At 49.3% G+C, this 15,615-nt stretch overlaps 1 protein-coding gene across 2 annotated transcripts; it reads right to left on the reverse strand.

Moving 5' to 3' along the window:
* Positions 1-13,869: 13,869 nt before the first annotated feature.
* On the reverse strand, positions 13,870-15,316 carry C1ql2 (complement C1q like 2). 2 transcript variants are annotated; one of them, XM_059281109.1, is made up of 3 exons: positions 14,920-15,316; positions 14,633-14,880; positions 13,870-14,049 (listed from the first exon to the last, which is right to left on the reverse strand). In XM_059281109.1, exons 1-3 carry the CDS (start codon positions 15,314-15,316, stop codon positions 13,870-13,872), a joined length of 825 nt encoding a protein of 274 aa, XP_059137092.1. The 2 variants fall into 2 exon arrangements, with proteins under 2 accessions (XP_059137092.1, XP_059137091.1); XM_059281108.1 differs by having other exon boundaries at positions 14,633-15,316.
* Between the last annotated feature and the right edge of the window lie 299 nt (positions 15,317-15,615).

Below are 15,615 nucleotides of genomic sequence, written 5' to 3' on the forward strand. Positions count from 1 at the left end.
CAGGGAAAACCTTGAACTCCTCCTAAGTGAATCACCTTACTCTACCTCCTAAGAGCTGGAATTACAGGTGTGCAGCACAAGGCCCAGTTTATGCAGAGCTGAGGTTTGAACTCAGGACTTCTTGCGTGCTAGGCAACACCCTACCAAATGAGCTATATCCCATTGCTAGAAAGCAGGTTTTGAATGAAGCCTTTGCTTACCAAATCAGCTTTCAAACTGCAGACTACTCTGCCCTTGAACAGGGCCTGGGTCTCCTGCCCGTGCATCTTGGAGCTGGGGAGAGAAGCAGAAAGCTGTTCAAAGCTTTCCAAGGCCCATATTGATCCCAAAGAGGGGGCGGGTCTTGAATGAGGCTTAGTCTGGATGACATGCCCTCAATGTACCTGCTGGAATGGGCTGTGCTGACCCCCCACAACCTCTAGTCTTGGGGGCTTAGGTGGGATTAGCAGGTATCCTTGCTATGCATGACAGAGGTCCCAGGCTGTGTGCATCAATTTGAAAGCAGGCTGTAATGGACCTGGGCTGTCAATGGGAGTTTGCATATTCATGTAGCTGAGCTGTAAGATTTAGTTACTGGCTCCAGGCCCAATTACACAGGGGTTTATTAGCCTGGAGTCACCTGGACCACCCCACCCTACCCCCACCAGTATCTGCACTGTGAGCCTGAGTTGCATGCAACCTCAGTGTTTACTAGTAAGAGGTAAAGCTTACCACCACCTCATCCCCTCTGGAGGCCAAAGCATGAATGGCGAGAAGGGTCCTGGGTTAAATTCTAACCTGGGTATACAAAACAACCAGGGCAATCTCTGTACCTGCCCAACAGATGCACTTGTTGTGGTAATTTAAATATGAAACTCCCCCCCCACTGGTTCATGTGTTTAAATACTTGGTCCTCGGTTTCTGATGCTGCTTAGAAAGTTGTGGAGCCTTTGGGAGGCAGGCCCTTGCTAGAGGAAGTAGGTCACTGGAGGTGGGTTATGAAGTTTTAGAACCTGACTTCCCATTCTCTCTCATGCTCCTGTGGTAATGCCTTCTCTACCATGATGAACTGTACCCCCTGGAACTATAAGTAAGCCCAAACACTTTCTCCCCTATGTTGCTTTTTGTTGGGGTATCCCATCATGGCCATAGGAAAATGACTAATACATTTGTTCTAATATCATTTCTGTTTCTGTGATTTAAAAAAAAAAATACCCTGAAAAAAGCAACTCAAGAGAGAAAAGGTATATTTCAGTTCCCAATTTCAGGTTACAGTCCATCATTGTGGGGAAATCGGGGCAGGAATCTCAAGCAGTTAGTCACATGACACCCACAGTCAAGAGCAGAGAAAGGAATGCATGCATGCTCACTTGCTTGCTTGTTTGCTTATGCTCAGCTCTATTTCTCCTCTTAGGAGGACCTCTTGCCTAAAGAACGATGCCACCCACAGTGGTCCCCACATCAATTAATTTAGCTAAATTAAGACAATCCCTATAGACATGCCCACACCCCAACCCAATGTAGGCAACCCCTCTTTGGGACTTTTTCTAAGAGACTCTAGGATGTGTCAAGTTGACAGTTAAAGCCGACTGTCACACTTGTCTGTGTCTCACAGGACTACTGAAAGGATTACAGTAATGTCTGGAAGTGTTCGTGTGGCTCCCAACACAGATGTTGTTGAAACTGAAATCCATTCTTTTTTTTTTTTTTTTTTTTTTTTTTTTGGTTTTGGTTTTTCGGACAGGGTTTCTCTGTGTAGTTTTGGTGCCTTTCCTGGAACTCACTCTGTAGCCTAGGTAGGCTTTGAACTCACAGAGATCCGCCTGGCTCTGCCTCCCGAGTGCTGGGATTAAAGGTGTGCGCCACCATCGCCTGGCTGAAATTCATTCTTGTCTTACTCCAATGGCCTTGGTTTGATAATTTCTGAAATATTTTGGCTCATCAGAGGACATCAATGTCTGGTCATCATTTCAACAAGATTACCTACCCTCTTGCATCTCAAATGCTTATTCTGTACCTTCTACTGTGTTCTTACACCTCATGGATCCTCCCAAGCACCCGCACACAGGGACACAAGCCACATCTTACAGATGGGTGGAAGGGAGACTCAGCAGGTTCAGGCATCTGCTAAAGTATTGCAGAGGTAGTTTGTAGTAAACCTCACTTTAAATCCTAGTTCGCAGACCATAATGAGGGCTAACCAAGCATAAATTGCTTAGAAAAGTAGCCGGGCGATACTGAACAGAAAGTGACTCCCAACAGAAAGTGACTTCCGTACGACTGCATGTACATCTACAAGCATGTGTGTGTGGAAAGCAGGGGACAATCTTGGATGTCCTTTTTCAGGGACCGCCACCTTGTCCTTTGAGACAGGGTCTCTCACTGGCTTGGGACTTGCCAATTAGTCTAGGCTGGCTTGACAGCGAGCTCTAGGGATCCACCTGTCTCGGCCTCCCAAGAGCTGGGATTATCGCCACATCTGGCTTTTCCAGTTGGACCCCGAGACTCAAACTCAGATCCTCATGCTTGCAAGGCAAGCATGTTACTGACCAAGCCATCTGTCCAGCCCACAAAGTGATTCTTTTCTAAACAAATGTTTAAGTGGCAGGTGCTATGGAACACAAAATGTTCCCTTTCTGCAATGGTCCTGTACATTAGGTGGCATTTTCTAGAAGAAAAAAAAACAGTGATGGGCAAGACAGCTCAGCCAATAAAGGCCCCGGCCATGCAGACCTGCTGGCCTGCAGTCTCTCCCCAGAGTCACATGAAAGTGGAAGACAAAGGCCAAGGCCAGCAAGACGGCTCAGTGGGTAAAGGCCCTTGTCACTGACGGCCTGAGTTTACACGTCAGAAGGAGAGCATGGATTCCCACAAGTTGTCCTTTGACCTCCACGAGCCTGCCATGGGAAGCCCCTTCACAAGCACAAACACACCTATACATACACAATAAACAGATACAATGTGATGAAAATTTTGAGAGAAGCAAGTCCATGATGTCTTCTGACTTCCACATGTGTGCCTGACATATCCGACCACACATAACAACAATGTATTAAGTGTTTAAGACTGTGGCCTAGAGATCAGATGGTAAGTGCCAAATGACCAGTAGCTGAGGGTGGGGGACAAAAAGTGGATCATTAAAGTCAGGTGCACCCAGGTTTCAGTCTCTGGGGGTTCCTTTGTTGTGTGACCTTGGGCCTATCACAAGACTTCTCTGTTTCAGCCTTTAAGACATTTCACTTGCTGGGTCTCAATTTACTTCGTTGTTGAGATTAAGCTAGCTAACATAGATAAAGAGGATTGTCTCCATAAAACCCAAACGGTTGAAATTGCTTTTTCCTCCTGGCTCTCTACCTTCTGACCTGGTTGCCATCAAAGGGCCAGGCTATTTTGAGACTCCACTGCTGTCCACTGCTCAGTTTGGTTGCTGGAGACACATCAGAAGTTCTGATGTCCCAGAACCCTGGTGCCTGCTGTCCGCCAGCTACTGGGCATCAGGGGAGACTGTCCTGCTCCTCCCTGAGCCCCAGGTCCAGTGTGGGGTGAGGGAATGCATCAGTTTCCAGCCCTGGACATGGGGACTGCAGGACAGGAAGGCGGGGAGGGGCCATTCCCCAGCCCCAGGCCTGCGGAGCTGGACCAGCCATCAAGGAGTTAGGTAGAAGCTGACTGAGCTTGCCTGCTTCACATCCACGAAACAGTAGCCTTGCAAGCATCACCTCCACCTGGAGGAAGGGACTTATTTTGTGAAGCCCAATGAAGTCCCGCTTGGACAGGCAGACACACACCAAGAAGCAGAGCCTGGGCAGGAGAGGTAGCTCAGGAGATATAGAGGTTGCCTTGCAAGCACCTGGACCTGAGTTTAATCCCTAGAACCCACATTTTAAAAACAACAGATGCTGTAGTGCATGCACTGAGACATACATGACATGCGTGCGCGCGTGCGCGTGCACATACACACACACACACACACACACACACACACACACATTCATGCATAAAAAAAACCCACAGTTCTAGCTAGATGTGATGGTATATTCTGTAACCTAATCAATAAGAGTGAGGAGGTTAATACAGGATTGTGGGTTCCAAGGCAGCCTGGGACACACAGAGAGACTTTGTGTCATAAGTGGAGTAAAGGTAAAACCAAGCCTATGGGTAGGCAGAGACAGGCATCCCCAGAGCAAGCTGAACAACTAAAATGGAACTGGTAAGCTCCGAGGTCAGCAAGAGATCCTGCCTCAACTAACAAAGTGGGAGAAATCAAGGAAGAGAACAGGTACCAATGTGGGGCTTCCATACCTACATGCAAATGTCTGTAATCCCAGGGCTGGGGAGGCAGAGACAGATTTCTGGAGCCCACTGACCAGCCAGCCTAGCCCAGTTGGTAAGCTCCAAATTCAGTGAAAGACCTTGCTTTAAAAGGTTGAGAGCTGGGGAAATGGCTCAGTAGGTGTGAGCAATGAGACCCTGGGTCAGCACCCCCAGAACCCACGTGAAGGCCCAATGCAGTAGCATGCACCTGTAATCACAGTGATCTGGCAGTGAGCTGGGAGGCAGAGACAGGAGAATTTCTGACAGATGATGGGCCAGCCAGCCTGGTAAACTCAGCCATGAACAGCAAGAGACCCTGTTTCAAACTAGGTAGAAGAAAAGGACTAGCATCCAAAGTTGTCCTCTCATCTCCAAGTGTGCACCGTGACACACATGGCTCTAAACACATGCACACTACAACACACTCTAAAAAAAATGAAATAATAAGGTGGAGAGTGATTGGGCAGCCACTGGACAAGTGTATCCACCTACATGCATGTGCACACACACACACACACATACACACATACACACAAATTCAAAAGGCACAGTTACTGTAGATACCCCTTGGGGAAGAGGGTGGGCAAAGAGCAGCTGATAAGTTGTGTGCAAATCCACGCTGATGGGTGTCGGAAAGTTCTAGAAGAATGCAAACCACTGTGTTATTACTGAAATTATCTCTGGGGGAGAAATCAAAGAAAAGGAAGGAGAATTTTTTTACTTTCCGTTTATATTTATCTATACGGTTTACATCTTTTTTAAAGTGTGTATTATGCCAACAGTTTTCAAAAGATGTTTTCCATTTGGAGAAAATAAAAGCATCGTGACAGCAAAAGTGCCGAGCGCCGGACCCACTGGAAATGAAGCAATCTTCCCAGGAGGCCAGAACACAGGAGGTGCTCCTGGACATGGGAGCTGAACAGTCCAGGGGGTTCAACATGGCAGTGGCCACGCTTTCGTTTGGACTGGAAGGTTCTGACAATTCCTAGAGGCACAGCGAGGGCCTCGTGGGTTGTAATAATGCTTCTTTGTATAAGGTGGTGTAACTCACCCAACCAAACAAGGCTTGAGGTAGATGGGGCCCCATCTTTTCAGAATACTGACTCAGCCCTGCTTTGATCCCACTGGGAAATCACATCCCAGAACCAGGCACACCTGTCATCCCAAGACTCAGGAGGCTGAGGCAGGGTGGTCCCGAGTCTCATGACAACTCAGACTACAGAGTAAGACCCTGTCCCCAACATAAAATCAATAAACTGCGTGTGGTGGTGCACACCTGTAATCACAGAGCTTGGGGGATTCATGAGTTCAAGGTCATCCTTCTCTATAAAGTAAGTCCCAGTCCAGCCTGGGCCATGTGAAACTTTTGTCTCTAAATAAGCAAGTAAATTAATTTAATTTAATAAAAATAAGGGCATAAAGATATATAAAACTCACTTAGGAGTTTTCTTGGGTTTTTTGTCAATGTTTTTTTTTTGGTTTGGGGGATTTTGTTTTTGTTTTTGTTTTTTTGCCTACCACACATGCACCCCTAGGTTATAATTTCAGTACCTCATAAACTGGGCATAGTAGCACACACCTATAATCCCAGCACTTGGAAGGTAGAAGTAGGAGAATCAAGAATTCAAGGTCAATGTAGGTTACATAGTAAAGTCAAGGCCAATCTGTCCTACATAAGGCCCTATCTTAAATTAATTAAATAAATAAATAAGAAAACTTATACACACATAGAAGTCCTTCTAAGATTTAGCTCCTTTGGCTCCCACTGGTTGCTTTCATCCATCCAGATAGCCACCACTCAGCCACTCATACCCCATCTATACACGCATGCACTCATCATCCATCCTTCTATCCACCATCTGTCCACCTACCCACTCATCCACCCATCCATCCATTAATCCATCTCCCCATCCACCCACCTGTCCACCCATCTACACACCAACTGTCCATCCATCTATCCACTCAACAAGTGTTTACGGAGCACTCACTGGGGAAAGGCGCCACCGTAAGTTCGAGGGACAGAGGTCATTCCATTGTCATTCCATTTCTAGGGACACAGGGTCTTACCTTGTGAAGCTTATAGTCCACAAAGAACTCAGACAGTCCAGCAGTAATCATAACACTGTGGTAAACATTATGGCAGCAAAGTTCAGAGTTCTCTGGACCCAAGGGTAAGACCGAGAGAATCCCTGTGCAGCAATCAGGTGGCAGAGCCTGGAAATGTTATACAAGCTAAACCTTTATGAAATGAGAGCTAACCCAGAGAAAAGGTACCAGCTAGAGAAAGCAGAATATCTACCATCAGAACAGCATAAAGGGGGAGAGTCCTAAAAACAAACAGATTGCTGTGGAATAATCCTTTTGTACACTGTGAAGCTGTTTTGCTCTCATTGGTTTAATAAAGAGTCAATTGACCAATGGCTAGGCAGAGAGAGGTTAGGTGAGAGAACCAGACTGAGAGAATGCTGGGAAGAAGGAGGGTGGAGTCTTAAGGAGACACAGAGGAAGCAGGAGGTGAACATGTTGTGCTGAAAAAAGGTACCACCACGAGGTAGAGCATAAATAAGAAATATGGTTTAATTTAAGTAGAAAAAGCTAATTAGTAACAAGCCTAAGCTATCAACCAAGCATTTATAGTTAATAAAAAGTCTTCATGTCAGTTATTGGGAGCCAGTGGTCCTGATGAGAAACTCTGCCTACAACTGATTATAGTGATTAGAAGTGAGCCAGCACCTACTACCTGGACCCCATGAGATTCTCGACCTTCACTTATCTGCACAGTGCATTTGTAGAAATATGCCCTCATTGTGCCTTGCTTTCTTGGGTGTGTGTTTATGTATGATCATGTACATGCCCATGCATATGTGTGCACGTACTTGGGAAGGCCAGAGGTCAACCTTCAGTGGTGCCCTTCTTTGGAAATTGTTTGTCTTCTTTTGTTTTTGAAACTGGCACTCTCCCTGGACTGGAACCTGCCAAGTAAACTGGGCAGGTTCTCCACCAAACCCCATGGATATGCCTATCCCTGCCAACTCAGTGCTGAGATTACAAGTACACACCACCACACCCAGCTGTTTTTCAACATGGGTTTGGAGAAGTGCACTCAGGTCCTCAAGCTTGCATAGGATAAACACTTTACCAAGTGAGCAAGCTCCTTGTTCACATTCCCCACAGGATTCAGGCTCTGACATCACGTGAACTTTGGCCTCTGTCTGCTTCAGTGTCCTCAGCTGTGAAGTGGGACTGAAGTCAGTACCCCGAGTGGGGCTTTGAGGCCACAGCTGTACCTGGTCGTAATTCCTAATGTGCTATACAGGGTGGGTGACAGGTCGTGCTGTGAAAGGTCTTAGCACTAGACGGCAGGCACATGTGGTCCAGTGACACTCTTCAAAACTAGTGCGGTAAAGTTTGTTCTGCAATCTGCAACACAGACTGTTGGCTGCAATGCTGCTATGGTCCGCCATCTTTTGTGAAATGCTGACCCTCCTTGAAAGAAATTCAAATACAGGAGTCGCAGGAGGCCCACGCATGACTGGGGAGTAGTAACTGTCAGCTGCTAGTTGTGTTCTCCAGTACTCAAAGAGGCTCTAGGAATGACGCTCCCTGCTTAGACCTGCATGGTGCTATAATTTACCCCCAACTACAACTGCAGAGCCTGCAAAAATCTGGTTTAAGAGGGAAGTATTGGAACTCCAGGTGGTACCATTAACCTCACTATGTGTGATGGTTAATATGAATTGCCGACGGTAGGGTCTAGAATCATCTGGGAAATGGGCTTCTTAGAATGCCTCTTGGGTTATCTTGATTAGGTTAGCTGGTGTGGGAAGAGCCATCTTAATCTTGGGGAACCATTCCCTAGGTGGAGGATCCTGGACTGTACAATATGGAAAGAGGAGCTGGGCAGTGGTATGCATGCATCCATTGCTCTCTGCCTCTTGACTGTCTTAATTAGGATTCTCTTTTGCTGTGAAGAGACACCATGGCCATGGCAACTCGTATAAAGCAAACATTTCATTGAGGTAATGGCTTACAGTTTCAGAGGTTCAGTCCGTTATCATCATGACAGGGAGCACGGCAGCATGCACGCAGACATGGTGCGGGAGCAGAGAGTGCTGCATCTTGCAGGCAACAGTAAGTCTGTTAACTCTAACACTGAGGGAAGCTTGAGCAAAAGAAACCTCAAAGCCCACCCCCACAGTGACACACTTCTCTAACAAGGCCACACCTCCTAACAGTCCCACCCCCTTTGGGGACCAATTTCTTGCAAACCACCACATTGACTATAAATGTAACATGACCAGTTACTTCATTGTTCTTAACTTAACTGCTATCATTGTTCCCTAAACTATGAGCCAAACTGAACCTTTCTCCCTTGAGTGGCATTTGTCAGAATATTTTATCACAGCAACAGGAAAATAAACTAAGACAGTGTTTAATCCAGTTGACCTCTAATTCATGATCCTCCTGCCCCCTCCCTTAAAGTGGCAGGATTACAGGTATGCACCTGGCAGAAACTGTTGCTTTATGTATTTCAAATATTAAGAGAGAGACAGAGAGAATACACAAGGCATGGCAGCACATACCTGTAATCCCAAGCACTCAGGAGGTGTAGGCAGAAGGATCAGAAGTTCAAGGTCATCCTCAGTGGCTTCAAGAATTCAAGGCTAGTCTGGGTGTCAGGGAGGAAGAAACACTGACTGTGGTGGCACATGCCTATTATCCCACCAAGTAGGCTGCTGAGGCAGGGGAATCTCAAGTTTGAGGCCAATTTGGGCTATAAAAAAAAAAAAAAAAAAAAAAAACCTGAGCAAAATACAACGACATGTGTCTATGAAATGTCATAAAGAGACACATTACTTTGTATGTTAAATAAATTAATGAAATTAATTATTCGTTGAATGAAAAGAGAGACAAACAAATTATGAATTACTAATATCAATACCCAAAGCAGGACCAGAGCTCTGCCTGCCAAGAATTAAAGGGCCCAGGCTTATCTGTGACTCATAGAGAACACACTTTCATGCCTAACTCTGAGGAAAATAACAAACTAACCCTCTTTTATTTTTGTTCCAACGAAAAGGAGACCTGCTTCCAAACCTGGTTAGCCAGCTAGGCTATGGATACTGACATGAATGTGAGTCCCTCAGTTGAAGACAAATACAAAAGCTGGAAACATTTTAAAGTATAGACTGAGGATGGTATACATAAATTATTCATACATCAAATATATATGTTGATACGAGAGCTCCAAAAAAAAAAAAATGTTTAACCAATAGGAATGCATGATCAGGGACATTTAAAGGGACCAACCCCTGCAATGTGACCTCTGCGGTGTTACCATCCATGCATGCAGGTCAAGACTCGGGGGAGCTGGGTTTTTGTCTTGGAGTCTGAAAAGAGTTATCTGCTCAAAGACAGGAGAGAGAGAGAGAGATGGAGCAGAAGGCACAGCCTCCCCCCAAGTCTTCCGGGCCAGGTGCATCTCTCCTGAACTCAGGCAATCCTGAAGATGAGCACTCCCACTGACAATGATGCTCAGAACAGAAGAGCCTCCTGCCAAGCACAGACAGCCAGCACCCACTTCAGCTAAGCTCTGGCACCCGCAGGACACTCCCTCCTCACTACCACCAAGGAAGAGAAGGAGAGCTGTCACAATAGGTTGATGGTGGAGACATACTGTTCCAAACAGAGCATCTGGAATTAGTGGTCCGAACCCCTGCTAGGCCATGAGCAAGGCCCCAAGGCCTGATGCTTGGAGGAGTCTGGATCTGGAGGTCCCTGGAGGAGGAAGCCTGGACAAGAAGACATACATGGGAGGTAGACATTTCCCCCTCTGTACACAAAGGGCCGTAATCTGGAGGTCTAAATTCTAATCCCAACTATACTTCTTTATGTGTGCAAGTGAGTGTGCCCATATATTCTCACACTTGGATATGTGGGTACATGGGTGCACATGCACGTTGTACCTGTGTGTATGAAGGCCAGAGATGAGCCTCAGATGTCATTTCTCAGGCTTTTTATTAGCTAAGGTCTCTCACTGGCCTGGAGCTCATCACATAGGCTGAGCTGGCTGGCCAGTGAGTCCCAGGAGTCCTCTCTCCAGCACTGGGATTGCAGGAGTGCTCCACCATGCCTGGGATTAGTTTACACAGGTTCTGGGGATTGAACTCAGATCCTCTCGCTTGCACAGCAAGCAATTTACCAAGTGAGCTATCTCCTCAGCGCCCAGATGCAACTCTTAAAAGTCTAGGGACTTGGGACAGGTCATGAATTTCTCCAAGCCCAGTCTCTCCAGCTTTTAAGCAGACAAAAGTAGTGCCTTGTGTGTTTCCTGGCCATGACTGGGTGATACTCCTAACCTGGGAACACAGCTAGGAAAGAAGTTGGGGCTGTGCTTAATAAATTGCACGGATGAGTGTTTGGGGTGAAGGGCTTCTTGTATCCCATAAACACCCCAAATCTGATGGCTTCATAAAGGTGGCCAGAGTGGAGACCTGGTCTCCCATCCAAGCCTGTCCCCCTTCTCAGAGAGTTCCCACAAGCATGGCCCTTCGCTGGCCACCAGGAGCCAGCCCAGAACCTGGGAGTGGCGGACACAGAGAATGCTGGCCGGCTTCTGCAAACTGAACCTCTCAAAGCCCCTCATCCATCCATCATCCTCTTAGCAGCTGACACCTCTGTCGTCGGAGCCTCCCGGCAGCCCCAGTATCAGAATCACAAGAAGCCCAGTTACGAAGGGGAATCCAGCTGGAGGAATGTCAGCCTTAAATTTGTCTAAGTACTGTGAACAGTCAGACCCAGGCAAGGCATCTCCCCTGCCCTCCTGACAAAGGGGAAGGGGCGGGGGTTTTGTTAGAAGTACAAATTGCTTCTTAATGCAGAGACTAAAGCTGGGTTAGAGCACCTCCTTAGCAATTCCTCCCAGCTCTCAGGAAAGCCGCCGCTGCATGTCAATTTTAATTTTTGAAATTTAAACCGAGGGCTTTGTGTCTAAGCTCCATCTCATCAGAGGAAGGGGAGGAATAAGTCAAAAAGGATTAGGGGCCCGATGGGGATTGCAGATCCATAGCAATTAGACTTCATTTGGGTTGCAGACATTGGGTCTTAATCGCATTTCAGGACGATACAATCAACAAGGCATCCGAAAGTGATACCCGTCATGTAACCATAGACTGTTCCTGGGTGCTGGTGGGCTCCGCCAGGTTTGGGATCCACCATCAGAGGGGGTAGCATGGCATGTGGTAGGAAATTAGGGCTCTGTGTATGGCACTGGGAAATGGTAGTTTGATAGTATTTCTTTCTCTCGAGCTCTCTTTGTGCACTGTATTCTTGGACTCAATGCAGGCATAATCATTGCTTATATTCAAACAATTGACGAGAAAACATTATTCAAATGAAACGAGAGCACAGAGGAATGGTGGCGAGCACAGGAATCAAGGCAGGGGGTATAATTGTCTTGTAAAAGGGAACGGCAGCTTTCTTCACCCTCCAGAACAATGCAGCTTGAGGGTAGATGACATCCAAGAATGGTTCACGCACTACATTGGTGTGAATGTATGCAAGTGTGCAACGTGAGTCCAGTGAGTACAACAATTACACCTACACAATCGATTTTCAAGTATCCAGCTTTACCTAGATACACACACTCCAGGATGACCTCTGTGCAGACATGAACACTCGCACACGCATGCACACATACACACACATACATGTGTACACACACTCACTTACACACTTCTTTAAAGATTTGATGTGTGGGTGTGTGTGCATGAGCGCATGCCACAGTCAAGATGTGGAGGTCAGAGGACAGCCTGTGAGAGTTGGTTCACTCCTTCCACCACGTGGGCTGTGAGCATTGAACTCGGGTCCTTTGGCTCGGTGGCAAGGGCCTTAACCCGCTGAGCCATCTCATAGTCCCATAAACATATTTCCTTCCAGACAATCAAAATGGGCTCAGTACAGCCAGGTAATGTGATGGCACATACCTATCATCCCAGCACTCAGGAAGCTGAGACAGGAGAGCGGCCAATTCCAGACCAGCCTGAGGTACACAGTGAGAATCTCTCTCAATTTTTTTTCACTTGATTTAAAGCTGAAAAATTAAAAGAGCTCAGTAAGTGACAGCAGGCAGCTACTAGCTGTTTTAGACATAACTTGGAATTGGCTGACAATAAAAACAAAAAAATAAAACAAGCAGGAAAGAATTAAAAAAAAAAAAAAAAAGCCCAAATGCCCAAACTGTGTGGAATGTTTTCCTGAGTTGGGTGCACAGGATACTGACAGGAAGAGAGACAGAGTTAACAGGTCCCCAGCTGCTGTCACTTCTTTCAGGGAAGGAACAACCCCCAAAAGCATCTACCCCTCCTGGAGGGGAGTGTCATCTCCCTCTCCACAATATTCCAGCTGAACTTAGAGAGCTGAGTGATCCACAGAACTACCTCAGTTTACTGACCCCTCAGAGAGCAAGGACCTAGCTAGGGTGTGAACAGATATGCCCCAAGTGTGCTGTTGGTCTTTTAGGGAATGAGAACATTCAGCCCAGGGGAGCTTCTTTCTGCTCTTCTCTTTTAGAGCCCCCAAACTCACAGGGTCCCCACTGGCAATTGTCTCATGGTTATCTTCCACTTCGCAGGGACCCTCCCTTAAGACCTCCTCCCCCAGGTCCAGGGAGATGTAGTTGCACAAACGGTAAACCATCACCTCTCTCCTGCCTTCCTCTAACTCACCTCTCATCCCTTTCAGCCCCCACCCCCACCCCCAATTCTGGGCTGCAGTGCAAAGGCAGGGATGCTGCTCTGATCCCCTCCCCCCACCACCACCCCCACAACACACACCTTTCAGCCAACCTCCGGTTTTCAGGGGCAGTGCACTGGCTGGAGAGAGGACATTGGCCAGGTTGTAAGGCTAGTGCGATTTCTGGAGTCCAGGTAAAGGAGCTGTATTAACAAAAAGAACAGGAGCCGGAGGTCTAAAAACATAATTTAATGCATGGCACAGGAGGTCAGAGGAGAGGGTGGAGAGTACGTGTGGCAAGGTGAATTTTGTGTTCGTTGGAATTCAGCTAAGGGTGGGTTTCTGGCTGATGGACAGGAAAATCTGCACAGGCATTTCGGGTCACTAAAAGGGAGGTCCCAGGGAGCAGCATTCACCTGGGTCTTATCTTCCTGGCGAGGCCTGCAGCCCTTGACCTGGGGACACTGGAAGGGAGAGGTGAGCTAGGAAACCTCGGGCTCCCTAGGGCCCCCTGTCCAGTCCAATCAGCTTTCCCAAGTCTGGGCTGCCCCACAACCAACCCCCAGCCGGAGCTGGCTTCTCACCCAACTCCCCACCTCACTGTTCCCACTCCCTCCCCAGGATGGGCTCTGGGACCAGGGACACAGCCTCCCCACAGCGCAGTAAGTCAGACACACTGAGGCCTGAGGCAGGACAAGGAGGATAGCAGGGATGTGTCTTTTCCAACGGAGATGTCAGGAAGTGTCATGAAGCCGCAGAGTGACATTCACCAAAGAGCCGCCCGCCCGAACCCTGTGGGGATGGGGCGGCTTGGAACCACCCGGTCTCACGCTCTCTGTGCCCCTAATCTGGGTACAGGAGAAAGCCCGAGAATGTGCTATACTTGTTGTTATTGCCCCCATGAGCTTTCCCGCCGTCCAACTTCACGTAGACTTCATCGCCGGAATCCAGGTGCAGTACTACGCTGTTGCTGGCGTAGTCGTAATTCTGGTCCGCGTCCTGGGCTATGGCGCTGGCGCGCACCTGCGGGGCGAACCACAGAAGTGGGTGGACCCTCGTACCTCTTCTCGAGTAAATGCTTGGCCTCCCTCGCCCATCCCCTCGCAGGCTCTCTGCCTGCTACTTCAGGGTCAACACTCCCTCCCCAGCTCCAAGGTCTCTCGGCAGCAGAGTCCAGGAAAGGGGAGAGGGCTTCGGAGACACTGGCCCAGTGTGTAAAGGAGGTCCCAGGAAGCTAGAGGGAAAGGGGTGACCCACTTGCAACCACAGAGGGAAAGAAAACTGCGTTTTTCTAGGAGCCCGGTCACTTCAGGCCAGGACTCAAGCTATTTGGGGACCGAGAACCTAGTTTAGGTGTCAGGGTCACTGTGTACCGGGGGCCCAGCTTCTAACGGGCAGCATTTGGGCAAGCACAGCGGAGTGCGCAGGGAAGCGCAGGGAAGCGGGATGCTGTGGTCCAGCGCCCACTCCATCCCAGAGTTTGCTGGGGCGCTGGAGGGTGACAGGAAAAAGGATAGTTCCGGGCGATTCTGGACGCCTGTTACGGTCTGCGGAGTCTGTTGGGCCCGGTAAGGTAGGGAGGGATATGTGGGAGAAAGTCACTGACCTGCCCGTTTTTGCAGAGATCCGCCCACATGCTGGTCCCATCGCCGCCACGCATGAGGATGTGGTAAGTGAAGAAGTAGATGCCCCGCACCTGGCAGCTGAACTTGCCCGTGGTGGGGTCGTAGTGATTGCCAAGATTGGTGACCACGTCGTCGAACTTGAGCACCTCGTAGCCTTCATGGGGGCTCTTGAGTCCCACGTAGAAGGCGATCTTGGGACCGCTGAAGGCGGCGCTCAGCGCACTGGTCACTTCGCCCTCCGTGTCGCCACCACCCCCGGCTCCGCCACCCACCACTCCAACGCCGCCGGCCGCGCTGGTTGTCAACTGCAGTCCGGGTAGCCCCGGCCTCCCCGAATCTCCCTTCTCCCCCGGGGGACCCCTGGGCCCAGGCGGCCCTGGCTCTCCAGGGGGACCCCGAGGCCCTGGCTTGCCTGGTCGCCCTGGATCACCCTTTGGTCCCTGGATAAAGGGAGGCGGGGGGTTGGCGCTGAGGTCCTGCATAACTTCCAGGGCAGCGGTGCTGGGTCCCGGCGGTGGAGCCTTGGCGCCCGCGGGTCCCCCTGCGGGAGCGACGCTGTACGGGTCACAGATCATGCGGCAGGTGCCCAGCATCTCGTAGTGAGCCGCGCCGGGGGGAGCCGCCTGCAGCAGCAGGGGCACCGCGATCAGCAGCCCCAATGCCATGGCCAGGAGCACGCCGACGGCCGCCAAGCAGGCGCGCCGCCGCCGCTGCCACAGCCGGGAGGCGACCGCCACCAGCTCCTCCTTGCCGCCCGGGGAGGTAATGGTGGAGCGGCGCGGGTGGCCCCGCTCTGCGCGCTCGGACGCCAACTCCGCAGGTCCCCGCCGCGTCCCCGACGTGGAGACCCCTGTCCTGGCCACCCAACTGTTTCAACGGGAGGTATCTGGACCTGGGATCGGGTGGCCACGGCGCTGGAACTGATCTGGAGAGTCGAAGAGCCCGACACGCATGGCGAGGGGCG

The sequence above is a fragment of the Peromyscus eremicus genome, chromosome 15 (assembly GCF_949786415.1).
Source record: "Peromyscus eremicus chromosome 15, PerEre_H2_v1, whole genome shotgun sequence".
NCBI lineage: Eukaryota > Metazoa > Chordata > Mammalia > Rodentia > Cricetidae > Peromyscus > Peromyscus eremicus.